At 34.3% G+C, this 24,108-nt stretch overlaps 1 protein-coding gene across 1 annotated transcript in view; it reads left to right on the forward strand.

The window, feature by feature from the left end:
- Nucleotides 1-14,954, forward strand: part of LOC148285161 (A-type potassium channel modulatory protein DPP6-like) — a gene marked incomplete at its 3' end in the record, with an annotated part of 127,218 nt that extends 112,264 nt beyond the window's left edge. Inside the window, exon 3 of the mRNA XM_088229449.1 lies at nucleotides 14,741-14,954. Coding sequence (XP_088085575.1) covers nucleotides 14,741-14,954 — 214 coding nt within the window. The remainder of the gene's footprint in view (nucleotides 1-14,740) is intronic.
- Between the last annotated feature and the right edge of the window lie 9,154 nt (nucleotides 14,955-24,108).

Here is a 24,108-nt window from a genome sequence, read left to right on the forward strand (position 1 = left end):
TAATTTTGGATAATAAACGCCGATTATTCGCCAATAAACTGAATTTATTTACGAGGAAAACAAAAGACAAACCGACACGAGCGTTGACTTAGAGATTACACACGCGTTGACTTATGACCGCGATATGGAAGAATGACTAGACAGGTGCCACCGTTTTGTAGCAACAATTCACGGACAGTGTATACTTGTAATGCCGTATTAAATAGACTTCATGAACTCGGCAATAGTTATTCCCACGTATCTGATACATTTAGTGTAGGGTACATTTAGTGTAACGTTGTCTTGGAGATTACACTCGCGTTGACTTATAACTGCGATAACTAAACCATGTTCATTATTGTTCATATCGCTAACAATGACCTTAGCATGTTTTTAAGCACGTCGATAGTTACTTGTGATTGAGCTACAGGGCCGCTAGAGGTTTAATAAATACTTCATGTTGAGGCGGACTTTGCTCTTCTAGATTTCCAGTCGAAAACTCAAGGCCCAAGGTTTCCCAATTTTACCGCTTAAGCGTTTTTTCATACTTGTAATATTATTTTGGTCTTTTGTAAATGTACCTGAATTGAACGCATTCTATTATATTCAACCAATATATTTAAAATCTAAGCTGGTTAGTAATTTTACAGCTAAAACAATAAACTGAATTTCAAAATGTACAGATAAATACAAATTTCTAAGTTCAACGTTGTTAAGTCCACACTAAGATAAAATCGTGGTTAGTTCTAAAGATTTACTCAGCAGTACCGCAGTACCCCAATGGAATCCAACTGGCCGGGTCGAGTTTAAACTTTAGGTCGAACAATACCTTGTGAAGATTTGCACGTTGATATTAACTATTAAATTCATGATCCCCTGGGAATTGAAACAACTTCCATCTCAGCAGTTTCACATTTCTCCAACTACAATTTTGAATGAATTCACCTCCAAAATGCTTCCTCAATACTCCTCAAGAATTATGATTCCCGGTTACCCCTAATAATGAGAAAGTTCAGTTCTACGGGAAATCAAACATAAAAAATGTTTTCTTAAGCGCGGTAAAAATTAGAGCGTTTTAATATCATTTCGAAGTTTCTTGAAAATGTATTTAAAAATTAATAAAAACTATTTTAATGAAATTAAACTACTTTGAACGACCTTTGTTGATGGCGTTCGTTTGGACTTATTGAGCGAATGCAGAAATCGATGAAAACCGAGAACGATATGGCATGACTAAATGCATCAGATACTTAAAGATGGACATATCAAAAGTCGGAAGAGTCGGCGCGCGTGCATGAGAAGATGAAGGAAGCGAGGTATGTATGCAAAGACAGGGTGATACTGTCCTCGGCGTGATAATTTGTTGTTATTGTCGTAATATCATTATAAACACAAACCGTCCCATTTAACTTTTAAACTATGTTAGTTCATGTTATCATTTAGTTATCATGAATTCGTTTATTGTACCTAACTCAATTGATTGAACACAGTGCTATTTGGAGTTCCAAAGGGCAAATCGACCCCAAAGCGGTTCCGGGAACAGCCATATTTCACTCCTTTGGACAGATTTGATTTATAAACTAATTACTGTTCAGAGTTGGACAACTATTTCAATTTCGGTATAGAACACAATACTGTTTAGATGTTTTATACAAATAATAATTAATTTCTTAACAATAGAAGAGACATTAGAGAACAACTTTAATGGGTAAAGTCTATGGGAAATTTGATATAAACAATGTTTTCTCTCACATGGTAAAAATTAAAGCATTTGATTGTACGGTGAAGTTTCTCTTAAACGTATAAAAAAATATATATAAACATTAACAACTTTAAAGGACGACATAAGTTCTGTTTTCATTCCACGAACCAGGACAACTCACCGAAGAGAAATAGTGACGTCGTCAGGCGCGGAGGAATTAAAAAATAACAAAATATTTAAAAATCATAGCGATGATAAAGCGAAACATAAAAAAATAACAATTTTGCTGAGTTTAATGGTATATTAATAAACAAAAAAACGACCTTCCTTATTAATAAACACTTTTAAAAAAAAGACAAAAAGATCCGAGTTTTTAAATTTTAAAATACCAACCCGGCCCGGTTTTCACAAACAAATTATTTTTCAGTGCTTCTTCTTCTTTAGCCATCATTACTCCAGTGATGGATTTAGGACTCTTTCAACTCCTTCGGCTCGTCTCTGTCTTGTCCACTTGGCATTTGGGCACTACCAGCTATCTGAACAGTGTCGCTTCGGTCCATCTTCGTGAAAGTATTTGAATCACTAACTTTGTGGTAATTCATTCATTCTTCTTCGATATAGGCCTCTTCTACTTTTTTCCATGTTTTTTTGTCCCAGGCACTCCGTTTTCATCTGTAGTATCCCTACTTTACTTTTATTTTCGTAGGGACTCCGGCTCAGTATTCTGGGGGTCCACCTATCAACTTCTGGTCTCGCCACATCACCCGCCCACTGCCTTTTTTGTCTGGCCACTCTTTCTGCAATGTCGGTTACCTTCGTACGGCGTCTTATCTCCTCGTTCTTTATTTGGTCTATCAAGGAGACGCCCAACATTAGTCTTTAGATAGACCGCAGTAGTGAGTGACATGGTTTCAAGACCGTACGTTGCCACCAGCAGAATACAATAGATGTAGACTTTGGCCTTCGGGTTATTTGGGATTTTCTTATTTCTGAAAACGTGTTTCAGCTTTCCAAACGCAGCCCAACTTAACCCGATTCGTCAAGGCAGTTCCACAGAATAGCGATAAAAACGCATCACAAACACTAATAAATTAAAACATTTTCCTTCGGCAAAAAAACAATGGACTCCTTTTGTGCACATTCATTTTTGCATTGCATGAAATCTAGTCACGATTGTGGAGAATTCCATTGAACTATCATTCAAATACTTATATTACTGATCGATCAATGTTCTATACTTAACTTGTCATTTTCCGACCATGGCGTGCAGTAACAAAACGTTGTTCCATATTGAACAACTTAATATTATGTAATGCGGTAACGTCGCCGTCGGCATCAGCGTCGATCTGATAGCATTTCTGCGTCCCTGGTATTGAAAATCAGGTTAGTATCACAACGACCGGAAAAATAAATATACCAGAAGGAGCGTAGAATCATATTTGAATACATCGGACTGTGTCCAAAATTCCCCTCACTATGCATGCCCCACTTTTACCGCGCGCATTCGTGATGTCGCCGTTTACAATTTCTGCGTTTATGTAAGGTTAAAAAAAAAAGCAATCTGTTAATTTCTCTAAAATTGTATTGTGCACGAGGAAATATTGATTGACACAACAGAGTAGATAAGTAAAGGGTCATTTAATAAGAGTAATTGAATGAATGAACTTTAAACTTAAAATATTAAACAAATTTTATTTTACATAAAACGGATATTTTTATATCATGTTAAATAATATTTGATGTTTTAAAGATAATGTCAGTCTAATGTCCACCACAGAGTTGTTTAATCCGAGGTCAAATTTTAATTGGTTCTTTCATTAAATGAGCAAAGTAGGGTAAAAAAATTTACTACCCTGGCAACACCAACAAAATTTCCATTTCGTTTCTTCGACAATCTGACAGATGGAAAAATAATTCAATTTGTAATGCATTTGCTACTTACACATTTTTTTGCTAATTACACATGAAATGTGACACCATCCTGTTTTTAGATGTATTTTTACACTTTAAAAGGACACAACTCGGCATAGTTGAATTCAAATCAGGAGTTGCGTACTGGGCGACGTCTATAAATAAACTAATGGGTCGAAACGTAAACCTACTCATTTATGAGTAGTTTAGTCGCCTTCTGTTTGATGTGCGTATTCGGTTTCTGGACCATTCTCAATTCTATGCATGAGAATATAAAATTTACGCAGCTCAGTAAAAAATCGGCATCAAAATATCTCACCAGAGGACGAATTATTTAATATGGACTTATTTTGTATATTGACGATTTGCGTGATCATTTTTTCTTTTTGATTGGTTTTCAAATACTTTTCTTTCACATTTGAGTTTTATGGATTGAGTTTTAATAAAATTTGCCAATATAACTTTTATTCTTCTGATTTCTGTGTTCTGCGTTGGTTTGTTCGTGCAAAGCTCATTGATGGACGGCGAAAAAGATTAACGATGCGAATGTTAATGGGTGCGGAAAACGAGAAAGACCGAGAAAGACATGATTCAACAGATACAGAAAGATGAACTTGTCAAAATTCGGAATAATCAACGCATAAAATGCAAAAGAGGATGTATGAATGTAGAGATAGCGAGGTCAGTATTCAAAGATATACTTAAATGGCGTTCTATTGTCTCTTCCTATCCTTGCGGGGAAACGGCGTGATGAATAGTTTCGTTTGTTTAATTTTTATTTTTACATGCAAAATCCTATTGGATTGTTGTTGTAACAACAATGTCACTTTAATCAGAGATAATGTAGAATTATAACTAGTTACTTTAATTATATTTTCTTTCGTTTTATTGGGTGGAAAATTTTCTTTTAAATGCATTCGATTTTCTATTCTGAGGTAAAAAATGAATAAATCTATCTCAGGGAAAATCACTCTTTAAAACTATGGTGTGTCATGAAGTAGAAATGTGTGTTTTTTAAAAACACACTTGAAAAGAAAAACGATGCGATTGTGAAACTACAAAAATCCATTATTCCAAACACCAGGAGAGCAGGATATCTCGGTTGAATCCCCTAGGCTTATGTTGCGCGGACTTCGAATCCACAGTAATGCTGTGTTATTTGATCGAGGCCAACTAATCCTCTTCAAACCCTTTTTCACTGCTGATCTCCTAATAGGACAAAAGCTCTTGGGACCTGTTGCTTCAGTCTCTCTAAATTAATCCTTAAATGCAAATGAGCTTTTTTAGTCATTTTTTGTAAATCTTTAACGCACCTTAGATAGTTTGATGAGAATTGTTTATTTTTAGCGCTTTTTGATTCTTTGTTATGTTATATAATTTATATGTAGGAGCTTTAGCTTATTTACTATGAAGTCATAACAAAAATATGAATATGAAAGATCTTAGAACTCAAGAGATGCACCCGAGTACAGCCGAATGTGATCTCACATATCCCGACCGCGGGTTTCGGCTGACCCGAAGTACATAAGTTGCATCGAAGACCGTTTGGTTAAAAAAGTTAAAGTTGACGATTTGTTATATTTTTGACTAATAACAACAGATATGGAAATATATTATCGAGGTATTTACAGGGTTGTAGATCTCTTCGTATACCTAAAGTAGGTTTCTAAGATAAAAATAGCTACCTCAAACAATTGAATATTTATGTAGATCGCAACTAAAACAAAAAGTGCTGTGTGGAACATATTCGTAATTTTTGTGACCTTTATTGAGCAGATATGTGTACTGTGGGATACTTGAGCTCTTGAGTACTTACTTTAAAGCTTGGAGGTCGGTAGTGTATCTTTGTGATCGCTCGGGAGAATTTATCTACAGGTATGGATTCCGTAACTTCCGATTTTAATTGCCCTCTCGGGGCCTTATACCGTAAAAAGCCCCTGAGAAAAGGCAGTTCTATTCTGAGGTGCCCTAAAATTAATGCTCTTTGCATATCGTGTTTTAGTATTTTATACAGCAACGACCGAAGAAGCAACTCATAATAGATCATATTCTGAGAGAGAAGAGCAACAATACTGCACATAAGACATCCGTCCACATAAGAACAACGTCCCGGAGTAAATTAACTCCATATCCACCATGGAGACATGAAAAACAAAGTAACGCGGCTAATACAGATACCACAAGGCGTGATAACGCCTGTCAGCCCAATCATTTTGGAAATTGGAATTATAATATCTCAAATATTTATTATTTTAATAAATAGTTAAAAATAGTATCTATTTTTTTTTTGTCACAACTTGTAGATATCTTCTGCTTTGCTCAGCGCCAGACTTACACGTAAGATTCCTCGTTCGATTCCTAAATTGGAAATCAATAAACATCGTACAAAAAAAATGTTTTAGATTAAATATTTTTTATTAGTATAATATGCCAATAAAAAAGATCTTCGTTTAAAAACCCAGGGAAATTGATGTGATATAATAAATAATTTGAACTATATACGCTTTGTCCTCTTGATACATTAGCTTTTAAATCACCGGGAAAACATGAAAAGAAAAAGGTCTCGTTATCCGTCTGCTAGGAACGCAATTCCCACGAAACGCTCCATAAGTTATATCGTCTGGTACAATGGCGCCATATGGGAGCGTTTGAAGGATATTAGCAATAGAGGATGTTACTCCTCGAAATTTATTCAGACGTGTACAAATACGAGTTTACCCATTACGCGTTTTGTGATCCTGGTAGATATGGCCCACTAAAAAGCCATTTGACCGAACCTTTTCACAATTAAAGAAATTATTTTCTGAAAACAAAAGGCATGTTTGAAAATGTAAATGAACCATAAAAGCAATCAATCATTGTCAGCTTAACTTTATTGACCAAACTTTTCCTTTGAGTAGGTACTTGATTGTTTAAGTTTTGTGAAACATTTGTTTCAGAAAATTTTATGATAGTTATGTAAATCATCTTTTTATTTTCAATTTGGGAAGTGATTTTTTACATGTGTTCACAAAGTTTAAAATGATTTCGTTAGACTTATATTAAAAAAATATATATTCTTCCATAGTGATAATTAATTTATTATTTATATACGCCTAGAGGGCGTTTTCATAATAGGTATAAAATTAAAGTAAAAGAGTTTTATGGTATAACAAATGAATACGGAAGTACTTATCTAATAAACAATAATAAGAAGTATTATATGACATTATGATTTATTTTATTTATTTATTTTAGTTTATAAATTTATTGAAAAAAATTAGGATACATATTTAATAACGGGGGATCTATATAAAACAAATTAATGTAAAATGAAAACGGAGTGTTCTCTGTTTATGATAGTCTCCGTCTAACATGACTCAGCCTGTTCTAAGATGGAGATCTTTTATCTTTTAGAGCATAAGTAGTCTTATACTAATAAAACAATAGCATTAAAAAAAAAAAACTACTTAATTATAAATGCCTAGCTAATCAAATGTAAGAAAGTATATATGTGTGCCAAGAATACATGTTACTTAAACATAAATAATATAAAATAAACAAATATAAAGCAATGAAATACATAAAAATATAAATAATATGTCTACCAATTGGTATATATAATTATATAAAGTACTACGTGTTTTGATTTACATGTATTTTTCAAAAAAATCTCTCGCTACACTATTTATATGTGCAGTTATTTTTATTTTAAAATTTGTTTTCCAGATAAAAAAAGACAATACTGCCTTTAAGTACATAATTAAATGTGTTAACAGTTTCACAAAAAACTAGTTTACAGTGGGTATTAGGTCTAGATAAATCAAAACAAAAAAAGGCAGACTGATTTTTACCGCATTCGAATAATGAACATTATTTTGCATAGAATTAAGAATAGTCCAGAAGGAGCGTAGAATCATATTTGAATACATCGGACTGTGTCCAATAACTCCCCCACTTAGACACACTTTCGCCGCGCGCATACTTGAAGCGCATACAGATCGCGAAAAATATAACCATAACACCAATGTAAGGTAAAAAAAAAACTATTTGTTAATTTTTCTAAAACTCTATTGTGCACTCGGAAACATTGACTGACACAACAGAGTAGATAAATAAAGGGTCATTTAATAAGAGCAATTGAATTAATGAACTTTGAACTTAAAATATAAAACAAATTTTATTTTACATAAAACGGATATTTTTATATCATGTTAAATAATATTTTATGTTTTAAAGATAATGTCAGCCAAATGTCGTTGTTTAATCCGAGGTTCAATTTTCATTATTTCTCTTATTATATGAGCAAAGTAGGGTAAAAAAAAGTTACTACCCTGGCAACACTAACGAAATGTCCATTTTGTTTCTTCGACAATCTGACAGATGGGAAAATAATTTAATTTTTAAGTAATGCATTTGTGACAAACACATTCATTTGATAATTACACATGAAATGTGATTGCATCCTGTTTCTTTAAGATCCTAGCAGTATTTCTACATTTTAAGGACACAACACGGCATAGTTGAATTCGAATCAGGAGTTGCGTACTGAGCGACGTCTATATTATGAGCAGTTGAGTCGCCTTCTGTTTGATGTGCGTATGCGGTTTCTGGACTATTCTTAATTTTATATTATTTTGATTTTATTACCGTAAGAATTTGGCAGTTTTTATCAGACTTATGACCCTTATATTGCCTGTTAATATAAATAAACGAGTAATTACTCTATAAAGTTTTCATATATGTTTAGTTATTCTTTAGGTCAGAACGAAGTTAATAATAAAACACATTGGCTGTGATATCATTAACACAAATCTTTGTCCTAGTTGATAGTTGATAAGCTGAAATAAGGGAAAAATTTATCGAGGAAATTTCGATTTTCAGTTCCGGAGTTCGGATTCTTATCTAATCATGCGGTCTCTTTAGTTCGCTACAACTATTACTCACTTCACGAGTAGTCTCGCAAACTTCGTGTATATCAGATATTTCTTCAGAAATGACAACATTATCTACCACAGATTGATTTCTATATAAGGGTGAGATTTTCAGATATAATTCATATTATTTTGAAATCTGGACGTAGGGCTCACATTAGCATATTCTTATGTGTGCTCTAATAAAAATAATACAATCTTATTTGTAAATAATTTAACAAGTGTGTCTTAACTTATATATATATTAGACAACTGTACCTAAAAGAAGCACTTCCACACTTCTGGTCGAACAATAAGGAGAGATCTCAGCAAAATGTCCGTATGAGGTTTTCCCAGAGCATGAATTATATCATACCCAAAACCCGTACGACGTTTGCTCAAAGACATCTCTCATTTATCGCACCGAGTGTTCAATGTTTTGGGAGAGCGTATTAAGCTCTCAAGGGCAAAAACCATTTTCAAGAAAATAGTTAAGGACTGGATTTTCGTCAGTGGGAGGGATTTGAGTAGGAAACTCCTTGATGATTTTCCGAATGTTTGAGTTTACTATTTACCATATTGATGTGCTATATATACATAAATATATATATATATTTAAAAAAACTCAATGTTTCTAATCCTATATTTGTAGTGATATGCTCATGTGTCTGTGTCAACTAATTGCTAGTCCCATCTCAACACAAGACTGTTAGTCCCATGGCGTTGGAACTTATGTCTAAAATAATGTACAATAAACTTAAGTATATTTATATAATTTATGTATGTGAAGTGGTTTCCAATATACTGATGCTGATAATTTTTATAATTTTAACATATTACAACAGAGATGAAGAACCTTTTAGAAAAGTTAATAGAGAAGTCTTGGGATCTACGGGGCTTGGAACCTGTCATTGGCTGGTTTAAGTGGCCACTTTACACACTGTGTAACATTTACTATTCTGCCCATATTTGTGCATCTATATTCCGTCAACTCTTTCATGTGTTGATGTTTGTGAAGTTAAAGAGCTGAAACCTTTGTTTATGCGGGTGAGATTCATCTAATTGAATTATTTCACCTACATACTAACTAGGCAACGCCTGAAAACCTTATTTTTTCAATTTCTATACTTCTTTGTGAAGCAGGTGGATTTATCAAAAATATTTTACTGTTTACTGACTCCAGTGCTTGTCTACAAATATTTGAACAAACTCAAATTATTGTTGATTTTTATAATAGTTTATTGATAACAATATTTGTGGAAATATTGGGACATTCATAAAATAAAGATGTATATGATTAAATAAATAAAGAAACAAAGAAAACTGTACTGTAATATTGCGATTAGTGACATTGATCAGAAGTTAATAAAGCTACCCGAAAATAGACTTTTAATTATCAGCGAATCGGAAGGGTGCGTTCTTTGTTTGACATTACTGTTTTTAATTGGCCTACAAAAATGTTATTCTGCATTTTGATTTCAATATAATTTATTCGTATGTGAATAACGGACTGAAATCTGAAGCGTAAGACTGATCGTCTTACCTCCATGTAACATAAAATATCAAGTTACACGGCAATTGATGAACTAATGCAGTGCTCTATGCACCATTAGGTGCGGAAAGGAAATGATGATGACGATGAAATAACTGAACTCATTCGTGACAATTAAACGGAATTAATCCTTTTATAACGATATTTTTTTATCGTTGCTCATTTGGAGATTTTAAGCCTGTCTATTTTCATTTTAATGTCCAAAAAAAGTCAACTTTATTTCCAAATTTTCTAACTGAAAAGTTTTATTTCCTCTTTAAAAAGTCCTCGTTTGGGTATCAGGATACTAGGAGTGCAAGGGAGCAAAGAGCGCTTATGTAAATGTTACGACTTCCGACCCAGTGGAGCGTGCCGCGCGACGCCGACGCAGGGGACTGTTTTATTTGGCGTTCGCGTCTCGCTCATTCGTCAAAAAAACTAAGCGGTCTGAAAGAGAAAAAAGTTTGTCAAATATCTGTGGAAAATACTACCTCTTGCGCCTTATACGTTCCTATTACCGCTGTCATGTCGTCCAAACGTCGTTTTTACGTTTTGACATATAAAAAAACATTTGACATGAAATGAACCCTTTTTTTATTAAGAAAACACAAATATTATCACAAGTTTCTTACGTTAGCGAAAAGTTTATGATTTTCTGAATAATTTGATTAATTTGTTTTTTTCCCCATTTTTCTCAATCATTTTTGAACCAATTATATTGGATATGAATGTCGACAAAGAGAATGTGATGGTTTTTGAAAAAAATGAAAGTATGAAGGTAATGTGATATCACTGTAAATGGGTATCAGGCATCAGGTTCTCGACGTCCTAGACGTCCACTGCTGACTGTTTGTTGGCAGTTTATGTCAGAACTACGGGATGCTAACCTGACTTGGGAGGATGCAAGGGAGCTGGCAGTCAACCGAGTTGCCTGGAGAATCGTGGACACCATAGGCTCCAACTAGTGAGTAGAGATGGAATGATGATGAAACAAAGGAAATAAAATTATGACTAAATGTGAAATCACTGTGAACTGAAACAGGTAGAGGAATTTGCGTATCTGAGAAGTATGTTTCCTGGAGATGAAATGACTGAGAAAGATATTGAAAGGAGGGTGAGTGCCGAGAAAAGAGTGAACGGTGCACTAAAACCAACCTTAATAAATAAATATTTCTTGTAGGAAGGAAAACTAGCACCTCACAATTAAGTACTGGTGTTGACCCTTATGTATGTGAGCAATGATAAAAGTCGGTTGGATTCTGTCGAAATGCGATCTCTCAGGCGAATTTGCGGTAAAACTATGAACGATAGGCACACAAATGTCGAGATCCGTACATTATGTAAGGCTGAGATAAGCATTTTCGACAAAGTCAAGAAAGGAGTTCTGCATTGGTTTTGACATGTAGAGCGAATGAACAGCAAAAGAACGCCTAAAAAGATTTATCATGTGAATGTTGATGGAAATAGAAACTGAGGAAGACATTGAAAGACATGGTATGACCAAATTCAACAAATACTTGAAGATGGAGATGTCTAAAGTCGGAATTATCGGCGCGCATGCTTGAGAAAATGCAAGATCACTATGCAAAGATAGAGTGATATGGCGTTATATCCTCTCTGCCTACCTTTATAGGGAAACAGTGTTATGGTTTGTTTGTTTGTAAAAAATACGGTTACCCAAAATAAGTACCGAACTCGGCACAGAGATACAATTTGAGAGAATTGTCCTGAAAGTTTGTTAAAATAAAATCTTTCGCAAACTCTTAACAGATAATTTTATTATAAAATTAATATTTGAAGCACTAACTTTGTGCTTTTCCATATTGAATAAAATAACTTAACTACATTTCAACTTTCCAAAATCACTAAAATATTTTATCAATGTTTTGAGAATGTCAAAATGTTTGTAGACAGGCCGGATTTCCTCCCTAGGGAGTTATTTAGATCAAATTTTGTTGCAACAGAGAGCGAAAACATTTCTAAGAAGATAAAATAGAAGTCTAGGCATTCACAGGGCTTATGATTTGTCATTGGCTACTTTTTTATTAGAATTTTTTTATTACATTCATTTTACAAAAACCATATATAATTTTTTATTCGAATTCTGTTGCTGGAAAAGAAAAGTTTGTATGAGTCTTTTGTTTAGTTTTGTCAGGTTGATTGTTGTATAATTTCAGTCCCTGATTTATTAGTCTCCAATGTCCTTATCTCGTTTTGGAATGTTGCATTTAATATTGTTCTGATATTCTTGTATTATGTCCATGTTTATTAAAATGGCCAAGTTCTTCAAGTGATTATTATGATTACAAATAGTTTTTTTTATTTTATTCATACAAAAACATACATATTACAAAAAAATAACAATAATAACGTATCCCAAAATTTATGAGGCCAAAGGCCCTTTGTTGAGTTGGGGTACAACATAATGGAAAGTGGAAGCATATACATGATTAAATAAAAGCAAAAATAGATATTAAATATTATTACATAAACATACATATAGTTTAAAAGGCATCTGGATAACACGCTTAATAGTACATAAATCTTAGGATCATTTCTTTGAGGGAAAGTCGGACGTGTTTTTGGTATTAATAATTCAAAATACAGGAAAACCTCGTACGAGCATTTTGCCGGAATCTCCTGTTAAAACCACACAGCCAGAAATGTATTAATGACTCTTTAATTAATTTTTTTCTAATATCTATTACCTTCATAAATTGAACGTAGTTATACAGAAAGCAGACAGCCATAGAAAAGTGAAACTGAGATAATAGCCATTTTGGGACAGGAGTGAATTATAAAATCTACACAATAGTTTGAATGTTTTTGACTTTAACAAACGATAAACAATAAATACATAAGTTTTTTTTTATATATTGCAAACAAGAATCTTATTGTGTATTTGACTACTTTAAAAGATTTTTAAAGTACCATAAGATTTTTTTAGTTTTGTGGGTGTTTTCTGCAAATTGAGAAATGCCGTTTTTGTGATCGACACCTTTTTCCGGAGGTGATTAATACAGTTTTTTTTTATTTAAAAGCGGTCTGGCTGTTTTTAGCAGAACATAGAATCGACCTTACTGCACCCAATAACATCAATATCTCATTTTTCCGAAATTGTGGACTGGCTGCTTTCTGCATAACTACGTTCAATTGAAACAATTTATTTATTTACTTAAAGGTAATTTGTTACCCATAAGACATAAGTCCCAACTCCATAGGACTAAAAGTCCTGACTTGAGTTAGGACGAGCAATTAGTTGAAATGTCTCAGATGGGAAAGCTGGGGGAAATCGAAGCATCACTCTAACAATTATTTTTTGTACATTTATTAGGGGTTCATGACAGACGCCATGCAACGTCCCGCTATTAAATTCAGACTACAATTATTCGAATCGACATTTTCTAACCTCTTTTCTTTAACCGATTATTTTCAGTGAAATCCTATAACCCGTTATATCAACATACTACAACAGAGATGAAGAACATTTAAGAGAAGGTAATATAGAAGTCTAGGCATCTACAGGGCTTATGACCTGTCAATGGCTGGTTTAAGTGACCACTTTACACACTGTGTAACATTCACCATTCTGCCTATATTTGAACATCTATATTCCTTCAATTCTTTCATCTGTTGATGTTTGTGAAGTTAAAGAGCTGAAACCTTTATTTATGCGGGTGAGATTCATCTAATTCAATTATTTCACCTACATACTAGGCAACGCCTGAAAATATTATTTTATCAATTTCTATACTTCTTCATGGACCAGGTAATTTATCAACAATATTTTAAGCCTGTCCAAACTCCTGTAGACAAGGACTGGATCCAACTCCCTGGGGATTCCCTTCTATATTGCCTTCTCTTAAATGTTCTTCATCTCTGTTGTAGTATGTTAATATAAACAGCTCCCCAGGGAGTTGAATCCAGTCCTTGTCTACAGGAGTTTGGACAGGCTTAAAATATTGTTCTCGTTATATCAAATATTCTTTTACTTTCATAACCGATTATTTTTTATTAAAATATTAGCTTCGTGGTAAGCGCCTTTGTTTACAACGTAAGATATCTCAGATGCAATTCTCGACATGGTTGTGATGAAATATTGATTTATAACATTATTTATTTCATGTATTCACACATATAAAAATATATTAAGAAATGATAATAATAACGTAGCCCAAACTCTATGAGGCCAAGGGCCCTGTGTTGGGTTGGAATACAACAAAATAAAAAGTTGAAGCATGTACATTATTAAATAATAACAAAAACATATTATATTTCAATAAACACCTGGACAATGCGCTAATAGCATTTCTGACAGGTGTCTCCTGCAATGGTCTCTTCCCTCAGACAAAGTCCAGACTTGTACACTCTTTCTGATAATAGCTTTCGTTTTGGAGAACTTAATATGTTCATCCAGGACATTGAACACTCTTGGGGCCACAAATAATCAATTCCTCTGAGCCAACGTCGTACGTGTTTTTGGAATGAAATAATTCAAATTCCAGGAAAACCTCGTACGAGCATTGCATTACAATATTTCATTATTCGTAGATCTGGGACGATGACATTTCGAAGTTTTTCAAATATTTAACAGAAAAAGTATATTTTCCCAACTACCACTTTTTTTCAATCGAATATTTTTTCAAACATTCGAATAGCTTCCCGAGAATCGTCGATTCTCCAGATCACTATCTCCAGTCCCCCTTTTAAGTGAGCCGCTTTCAGGAGCTGGTGTCGGGCAGCCCGAGCCAGCGCAACTGGCGCGGGATCCTCATCGCGCTGCTGGTGATCGCGTCCGTGCTGGCGCTGATCGTGACGTCGGTGGCGCTGCTGACGCCCCCCGAGGCGGGGCCCCGGGTGCGCGGCCGCCGCCTGCGCCTGCACGATTTGCTCGCCGGGGACCTGCTGCCGCTGCGCTTCAACGGGACCTGGATATCCGGTAACTTTAATTATATATTTTGAATTGTTTATTTTTATCATATTTTGTTGGTTATTATTATCATCCTATTTTATTACACAAAAATTTTATACTTTAAAAATGTATCGAAATTATGAAAAATAAAAATGTTCACCATTTTAAACCAACGTTGAATCAACTGCTCCACAATTTTTTAATATTATAAAATAATGCCAAGTAGGAGAAGACCCGTGCTAAGGCAGACTAACATATATGTTTATTTATATATTTCCATATTCATACACACATACACACACTCACGTGTGCACCCTTATAAACGTTTAGACACATACACACTTGTGGCCCCTTTTTTTTTTTTTTTTTTTCAAATTTTATTTCAGTAAAATGGCTATAAAGTGCAGAGCCAATTCTACCATATAAACATGAACATAATTATAAATATAAACAAAAATATAACAATAAACATAAATATAAACGTAAAATAAAATTTTATATTGCAGCACTTATGGTGGTCTTAACATATCGCGCCATCGCTCGAACAACGGTGAATGGATCCACCCTGCAGTGGCTTGGAGAATTTCTTTATTAGAGTTTTTTAGGCGTTCCCATAGGCTCCAGGCTCTATGGCGAAGCAGGGCAGCGAAGGTGTTTATTCGTCCAGCTGTAAACATTTCAGAGGCACTGCAGTACCTAGGCTTACACACAACCCTAACATTCACCATTTTGTCTATGTTTGAACATCCGTATTTCTTCAATTCTTCCATCTGTTGATTTTAGTGAAGATAAAGAGCTGAAACCTTTATTGTTGTGAAGAAATTAATTTGATCGAATTATTTCACATACTAGGCAACGCCTGAAAACAATTTCCAAATTTAAAAACTTTTTCTTGCAACAGTTGGTGTTAACGAAAAGGCGGACTGTAAATGAAAAACGAATTTCATTCAGTTTTGTGATTTGGAAATATTTGAGAAAGGATAGAAACATGGAATGGATGTTCTTCAATTTCTGGCACTGGATCACAAAATGAACTTTAAAATAAAACAATGTTTTCCACAACGCGCGACGATTCCAACCACTTTTTATCCGATTTTATGTGAAGTCAAAAAATATTGTTTGGTTTTTGTTCTAAATCCGAATCTTCTAATATTGAATATCTTCTATCTTGATGTTAGGTAGGTACCATAAGGATGGGTCAAAGGAAGGATGGGTTTTATAACAATATTTTGAGATTGTCCAAATGTTTGTAGACAAATAATATTTTTACATTATAAAATGCACAAAAAAAAGAACAAAAACATAACATGAACTATACGTTCGTGGAGCGGGGGATTCAATATTGGCTTGGGCGAATGAGACGATCCATTTTACTTCTACCCAGCTCCACTATCCATTTTTTCATAGCCTTTTTGAACCATTTTTAATGAATAACACCACAAAGTCAGTGCTTGGAATATTAAAAGTTTATATTAATTTATTGATTGTTTTACAAGAAAACGTTTCTTAGCTCGAGCAGTTTACAATTTAATCTCGAAGTCAATAGCCAAATATTTGCGTGTGGAACAAAACAGCATCGCGTGATACAAGTTCTAATCGTGATCAATCTTTACCTTATTTTTGGCTAAATATTTTCACTTTCTAAGAATTTTCAATTTCTATCCACGGCCTACATATACGAACGTAGTAAATTTAATGGAATTGGCAACAATTAAGGATGTTTAGTTTTGACATTACGCCGCTTATTATTTTAATTTTGTTTAACTTTTTTTATATTTTTATTTATTTCGAATACAAACAGATGTTGTTCGGACCAATTCTTAACCAAATACATATCACCTACCACCTACCCTATGTTACTGGTAAAATGTTCACAAATTATAACTTGATATTACAGTATCTCTATATCTTTATATATACAATTCTTCTGTACGTGTGATGTCACCGAACTCCTCCTAAACGGCTTAACCGATTTACGTGCGGTTTTCAGCGAAATGTAGATCTTTGCGCTGCGCGTGTTCGTAAATATTAAACTTTTCAATCGAATCTGTAAAAAAAAAAGTTAGAAGCATAAATCTTTTTTTCATCAACCTACCAGGGTGCATTTGACGAGAACACATGTACAAAAAAAAGAAGGATTTTGTTTTTAATGTTTACAAACAACATTCGCTTTTTATGGATTCCAATCAGGTTCATTCCTTACATTCCTTATAATTTCTTCCCATTTTTTTTAAAACTGGATTTTAGGTAATAACAAAATAATATTAACTGATATTCAATACATTTTTGAAAATCGCATTCATGAATAAAATGCACCCCTGTTGGTGAGATGATCCGAGTTTGACATTTGCAAAATGAATTCTATATTTGAAAATTGATTATTTTTTGTTTTGGGATTCAATCATAAACAAGTACCTAGGTACCTGCTTATCAATGAAAAGTCTTTTTCCAAGGTAACAGCTGGCAAAAACAACAAGTATATTCAATAAAATATTCAAGGGTCATAATAGATTCTCAACTGAGCTGGATAGATCAAATTATAAAAATATCCAAGCAAATACGGAAATCAGCGAACATTTATAAAAGCCTAAGGAATATCTTGAATGCTCAACTTATCGGGCAAATTTACTTTGCTTTTTGCAAAAGCAAACTATCGTATTGCAATTCGGCTCGGTGAGGTTGCTCTCGTTCAATCCTTGAACCTGTGAAAATAGCACAAAAATGGATAATAAAGATCATTCTTTAAAAACATCTAGGTATCCAACAGAAGATCTATTCGCTGAGTTTAATACGCTTTTTCCTTTATTCTAACGAGTTCAGATATATATTCACGTTCATTGAATTCCTTTTATATGCTCAATTTATGTTCCTTTATGTGACGCAATACGGAAAGCGGCATAAACTTGTGTATTCTGAAAACATTTCTGTATTTCTGAATAAAATATTATTTTAGATAAATATTTTTTCGTAACATTGTCTTTCAAAAAAGCAATTTTCAGAAAATTATTCCCGTGTGCCTACTACTTCTTAAAACAATCCATTTAAAATATAAGTTTCTGTTACGATGAACATCTTACTTGTTTATTTCTTCTTCAGCCTTATTATCTCCGCCGCTGGATAAAGGCCTCTTCCTTAAACAAATATATTGTTTTCAACTACTACAACCATTTCCCCGTACGGGTAGACAGAAAGAATGGACCGTCACACGCCTGCCACATCCTGGCATATATCCCTTGCTTCTTCCACATTAATAAATCTTGTCACACATGCCCCTCGGTTCTGTCTGCTTTTGACATGACCAGACTTAAGGTTTTGGTTTATCTGAACATGGCACGTCTTCCTTGGTCGTCCTCGTCTCACGCTACCCTTAATTTTTGCCATATATACTTGTTTTACCATTGTTTCGTCGTCCATTCGTTCTACTTGACCAAACCAGCTCAGAGAGATGGTATCGTAGGAAATGAGAGAGCGGATAAACGAGCAAAAGCCGCAACTTTTAAAAGAACGGCACCTTTCTTCTCAGAATTTAGCCTTAGCTTTGCTAAACGCTGTATAAAACAAAATACGCAGCAGCATTGGGAGGATTATTACCGCGCTTTTTCTACAGATAAAATCATTGCAGCTGCAGCAAACTTCCGTCATCATCACTAGAGTACTTTCCAAACGACCCAAATTTTTACCGGACACGGAGCTATGAGAAGTTACCTATATAGGTTTAAATGAAGGAATGATGACTATTGTCCATGCGATGATATTTCTTCATAGAGTATCGAACATCTGTTATTTCAGTGCCCATTTTTCAGTTTGCAACGCCATAATCTTGAAGCAGAATGCAGGGAAGATGGAATATCCTTGACAGATATCCACAATGTAGTTAAAAGTAGTTATCACGCGCCATTGTTCTTGAACTTTGCAACAATGGTGATTGGACTCATAAAGGTAATAAACCAAAATCAGTGATCGAACATCCCATTTCCAAGACAAAAAAAAACGATTTTTTCCTTGCACAATAAGTTTTTCTGGGTTATTATGCCGTGTGTCGTTCGTACTCTCTACCGACGTTTTTCCTTGTACATGACACGTAAGGCTACTAAATACAGGGGTCCAAATATATATTAAAAAAAAAAAAAAAAACAGCTTAATCTTATCAATTATAATTGACTCAGATTTACACTCTCGCCTGATTTCATCATTCGTAACCTGTCATACATTGATTTCCCACACATTCGTCTGGGAGATCGCATTTTGACCGCGTTCACTCGGCTTTCATCCTTCCTTTGCCAGTTCCATGTTTCACTTCCAACTAAAGATTTTTGTAAGTATCAGCACAAAATTTTCAATCAAAATTAATCAAAGCAATCACCATGCTGTGAATTGAATAAGAACGATACAATAATATACTAAATGTTGTTACCAGGAGCGCACGAATTCTAAGAGATCCCATTACTTAAAACGATTTGTCGACTGTCTCCAGAACCAATTTATCACCTCTAAATTAATAATATTGTGAATCCAGCGTATTTCCCATAAAGAAGCTGATTAATATCCACATTACTCGTGTAATATTGCTAACGATTTAAGTATTTAAGCGTCATCTTGGCTTTTTGATATCCTGTTAGCAATAAATAACTGTTTATTATTATATCGAAAAGCATGAAATATGATTTATCTTACATAATTTTAGTGATGCGCGTAACTCGCTTATTCGAATAGTTTCGTAAAAGCTCCCGCCTCTTTTTACCCGGTTTCGAATTAATGCGGTAAAAATATGAATGTCGGCATTAAGGTGTAGTGGTTATCAGAAAAGTTTTTACACACTTTCATGACACAAGCAGGCTTATAGTTTCGATTCTAAATGTCACGCCTGGCTGGCGGTCGAAAAACGACTAAATACGCGTTGGGCATGAATGTGCATTTGGGCATGAGTTAAGTGTCATCATTCAAACGTCCAATAGTTTATGCCGATTTTTTTACGTGCCTAAGGTAACAACGCATCATTTAAAATCTTTTCACGGTAGATTTGCTGATTTAACTTTACGCCATGTTCAATGAAAACGAGTGTAAACGTCCTGTGGCAGTTACCGCGGCCCAAACCATCACTGATGCGGGCGCTTGCTTTTGCAGAGCAATTCGCTGGTCTAAATTGTCTTTTAATTTGCACTGTTACCATACACGGTCGTTTTGTTTGTTTACATATTGCTGAACCGTAAACATTTTTTCATCAGAAAAGACCAAATTTTCTAGCTCGCCACCAACGTGGGAGTGTTTAACACCTTTACTCTTGCTAGGCGAACTGTCTTTTGTGCAGGTGTTAATCCTTGCACTTTTTGTGTTTTGTAGGGCTTTAATTGTAGTTCATTTGTAAATAAAACTTGCAATATGTGTAATCAGAAATTAAATTATATTGATATTAATAACATATCTTTAACGTCCTTTAGAAATGAAGTTTCCAAAAATAATTCAAGTTTTGATGTTGCGCCTTGAATCTGCAGCCTATTTTATGCAGGTTATGTGCAGTTCTGTATATGGCACATAATACACGTGCACTATATGATCATCTATAGTTGTATTATATATTATAATGTGCAACTGTGTGACCAATATTCAAAAGTAGATATATTTTTAATAATATGTATTACATTTACATTTTTAGTAATATTGTAAGTTTTGTATGATTAGTTATTTTATGTTACGTATAATTTTTATGTGACAACATTTACAATAACAATATTATGTGGAAGCCTCTAATTGGACTTTATGATACGTATTTATAATATAATTCTATCTTATAAATTTATAAATGTATGTTGGCTTTCCAATGAAATAAAATAAAATAAAATGTATATGTTGTAGCTCATTGCGATTGCTGGTTGGGATTTTCCAGCCAAATACAGAGCAATAACACTGTTGAGTTTAAATTTAATTTCAATAACTTTTTTTATCTGTGACGTAAAACAATATGCTTCGATTGAATTATTAACAATATAACAGACTGACACGTGTCAAAACATGAGCGCACTGTCATTAGCCGTCTGGTTGCTACAGCAGCGTAAAGTTGGTAACACTTCGAGCGCGTTCCCCTGTATGGTAATTTTCTTTTTTAAAACACCAATAAATACTTTTTACCACACACTAGTTTTATTAACAACACGTTAGTAAATCCAAATTTAAATTTTCAGTTATAAAGCTATTACTATGCTATTCAATAAATCTATTAATTTTTTGAATATGACAGTTTTTCTAACGTAAAAATAATGAAAAAGAAAAGCCTTATTATTCTATATTGTAACCATTTTTAAAGGTAGTTCTAATTCGACATTGCGTAGAATGAAAATACAAACGGCGGGAAAATAAACGATGACGTATCACTGTAACCACCATCATAAAGAATGGAAACGCGAACCCAAAATGGCCGCTTAAATTAACGAGAAAACGGGGCACAATGGATCATTTTGAAAACGTATTCTTCGGCTCTTATCTTTAATTTCGGTTATTCAAATTCTACTAATTGAATTTCCTTTTCGGTAAATAAGATGTGACAGACACGGGGCTGTGAATTGTAATAACCTGTCGGTAACATTTAACAAAAAATAAAATGGAGTCTTAATTCGCACTTGTAACTTTAAATTATACGAAATACGACTCAATACTATTTGTTCATAAAAAAATGAGTTAGTTCATAAGACCTTAAGAACTTGTGGGTGTGTGTGGCGTTTGGCTTACCTGTCGGGGTCTCTTTGTACACGCTGTGTGTAACTTTTAAACGCATAGGCGTGTGCATGAGGTAGGATTAGGCAATCTTCCTTTTTACCTGCATCCGTCCGCTCGGGGCCTCGCGTCCCTGCTGGAGCCTGCAATCGGTCCCGTCGGTGCCTTATGACCTCTCGCTCAACACCCTACTACGTTTTTTTCTTTTTTTTTTGGCGGGGAAAAGGATTCACATATATATTATCACACAAGAAATAAGAACGGCTTACTTACATGGATAACACTATTTATTTTATAAGAAAACTGGCGTGTAATACAAAGATATTTTATTACACATTCAATAAAATCTAACTTACTTCGAATTTATATCTAACACGTGTTTTATAGAAGACTAATTTTATGTGAGGAAGCACTGTAGTTGAATTTCGGACAAGGAGAGAAGGACGGGCCTTGAACTTCGCGCCTTTTATAGCCTTTGTTCTTGTCGCCCTCTACTTCCGGCTGGGTATCGAACCGTAGGCTGGTAACTTAACGAGCTGCGTTCGCTTGCGTGGTTTCGCTCCTCGGTAGGTCCTTGAGGATTGTTTATGACGGAGGCGCCACAAACTAATCAAAAAAATTTACAGCAAAAAAACTTGCTTAAACTCAAAACTTCCCAGTGTCGAGAGTAAGTGCTTTAATATTAAATATAATGTGGTTCGATTTCGTAACTGATATTTACGTCAGAAAACATACCCAACAACCTCTTATAATGAACGTTTTAAGGGTGCGATGATGGACCTGGTTTGAAAATTCTGCGGATGCCTCAGCAGAGCTTTTATCCAAGTTGCCTCTTCTTCGCAGGCGCGTGTCCTGGAAGGCCGTTGGTTACGATCTTTCAGCTACTTTTGGTGGAACACGAGATTGGCATAGGAGGTGGCTGGCGATAGGGTCTTATGTGAACATGTAAGCATATAGATGCTCCATTTAGGAGCGAATGGGGAAAAATAATGAAAAATAATAAAACTATTTATCACGCTTAACAGTAGTGTAGCCGCGGATAAATTTTTACCTCAGTGCTCGCGTGCCCTAATATAGTAGGTAGGCCAAAATAGTATATTTTTTAAATAAAAAAGACACTCATTTCATAAAATACGCTTAAAGATAAATCTCTCAAATATCTTCGTTTTATCAATAGGCCGATGAGATAACGTCATAAGACCTTACTAATTAGATTTCCTTATACCAGGTTTATATTAAGAAATAACTATACCCGGTTTAATTATTTATGACTGGTACAAATAAAGCTTACTTATAACAACATTTATTAACTAGAACAACAATTCACGTGTTATTTCATTTTTTTAAACAGTCAACACTGATATGTGCGCGTGCGCAGCAACTTTTATAACAAAAAACAAACGTCAAAGTCAAATCGAGACTACTGTCAGTGTAATCGAGAACTTGGAGAAAACCGTTAGAAAAATAAATCAAAATTAGGAAGAAGAGGAGAAGGTAAAAACGAGTTCTTTAGATTATTCGTGTTTCTTTTTTTCACAATTAATTAAAATGCATACAAACCTATAACATTTCAGATGTTATTAAAACAAATTATTAAAAATCTCTTGAAGAAGGTCGCAGATATTTTTTTTCAGTTTTAAACTATTTCGAAGTCCCGCGACCTAACCGAAATAACTTGAGCATGTTCATTATCGTTCTTCGTTCAAATGCTTAGCATGTTTTTAAGCACTTCGATAGTTATTTAGTAGTCGATAGGATTCTGCTTTTTTACCCACAGATCTCCATCCACTCGGGTACGGAACTCACAACAATTTTTTTTAATCTTTTTACAAAGCTATAAATAAAATATTTACCGAGTAAAGTGATAATCCACATTGAGACGAAGGATATTCAAGCTTAGAGGATTTGGGATGAAGCTGGGAGTGATGCCGTAAGTTTTATTGAAAATTTGAAAGTAATCGGGAGCTTATTCGAGAAATCCCAAGGGATTAATTGTAGGGTTGCCTACGTAAAGATTTGTCTTAAGTAAAACCAATCATGAATATCTCATTCTCCATTGTTATCACGTTCGACCCATTATCATATTCTCATCCGCGTAAGCCGATCAGGCCTACGTTTCAGCCAGTCCAGGGCCTCGATTATGATGGGAAGATAAAGACGTCATACCTTAACAGTATAGTTGAACATAAATTCTCTCTATCGATTACGAAGATACCCTTCCAACGCCCCCCCCCCTTTTAAGTTTTGGATAGGTGCATAAATACAACAAGGGGAAGCGTACGTCACGGTACACATATTTACGCACTGAAATGACATAACTTCAGGATGACGTCATAGTTGAATATAAAAATCTCCCAATCGACTACAAAGATATACTACCGATCTCCCCAACATCAAGTTTTGATGTTAGTACATCGGTTTATATCGACGGGTCTAAAACCCCTCGATACGTTTATCTACGCATTAAAAAGTG

This window comes from Micrasema longulum, unplaced genomic scaffold, assembly GCF_059751315.1.
Source record: "Micrasema longulum isolate JH-2025_06_02 unplaced genomic scaffold, ASM5975131v1 h1tg000054l, whole genome shotgun sequence".
Classification (NCBI taxonomy): domain Eukaryota; kingdom Metazoa; phylum Arthropoda; class Insecta; order Trichoptera; family Brachycentridae; genus Micrasema; species Micrasema longulum.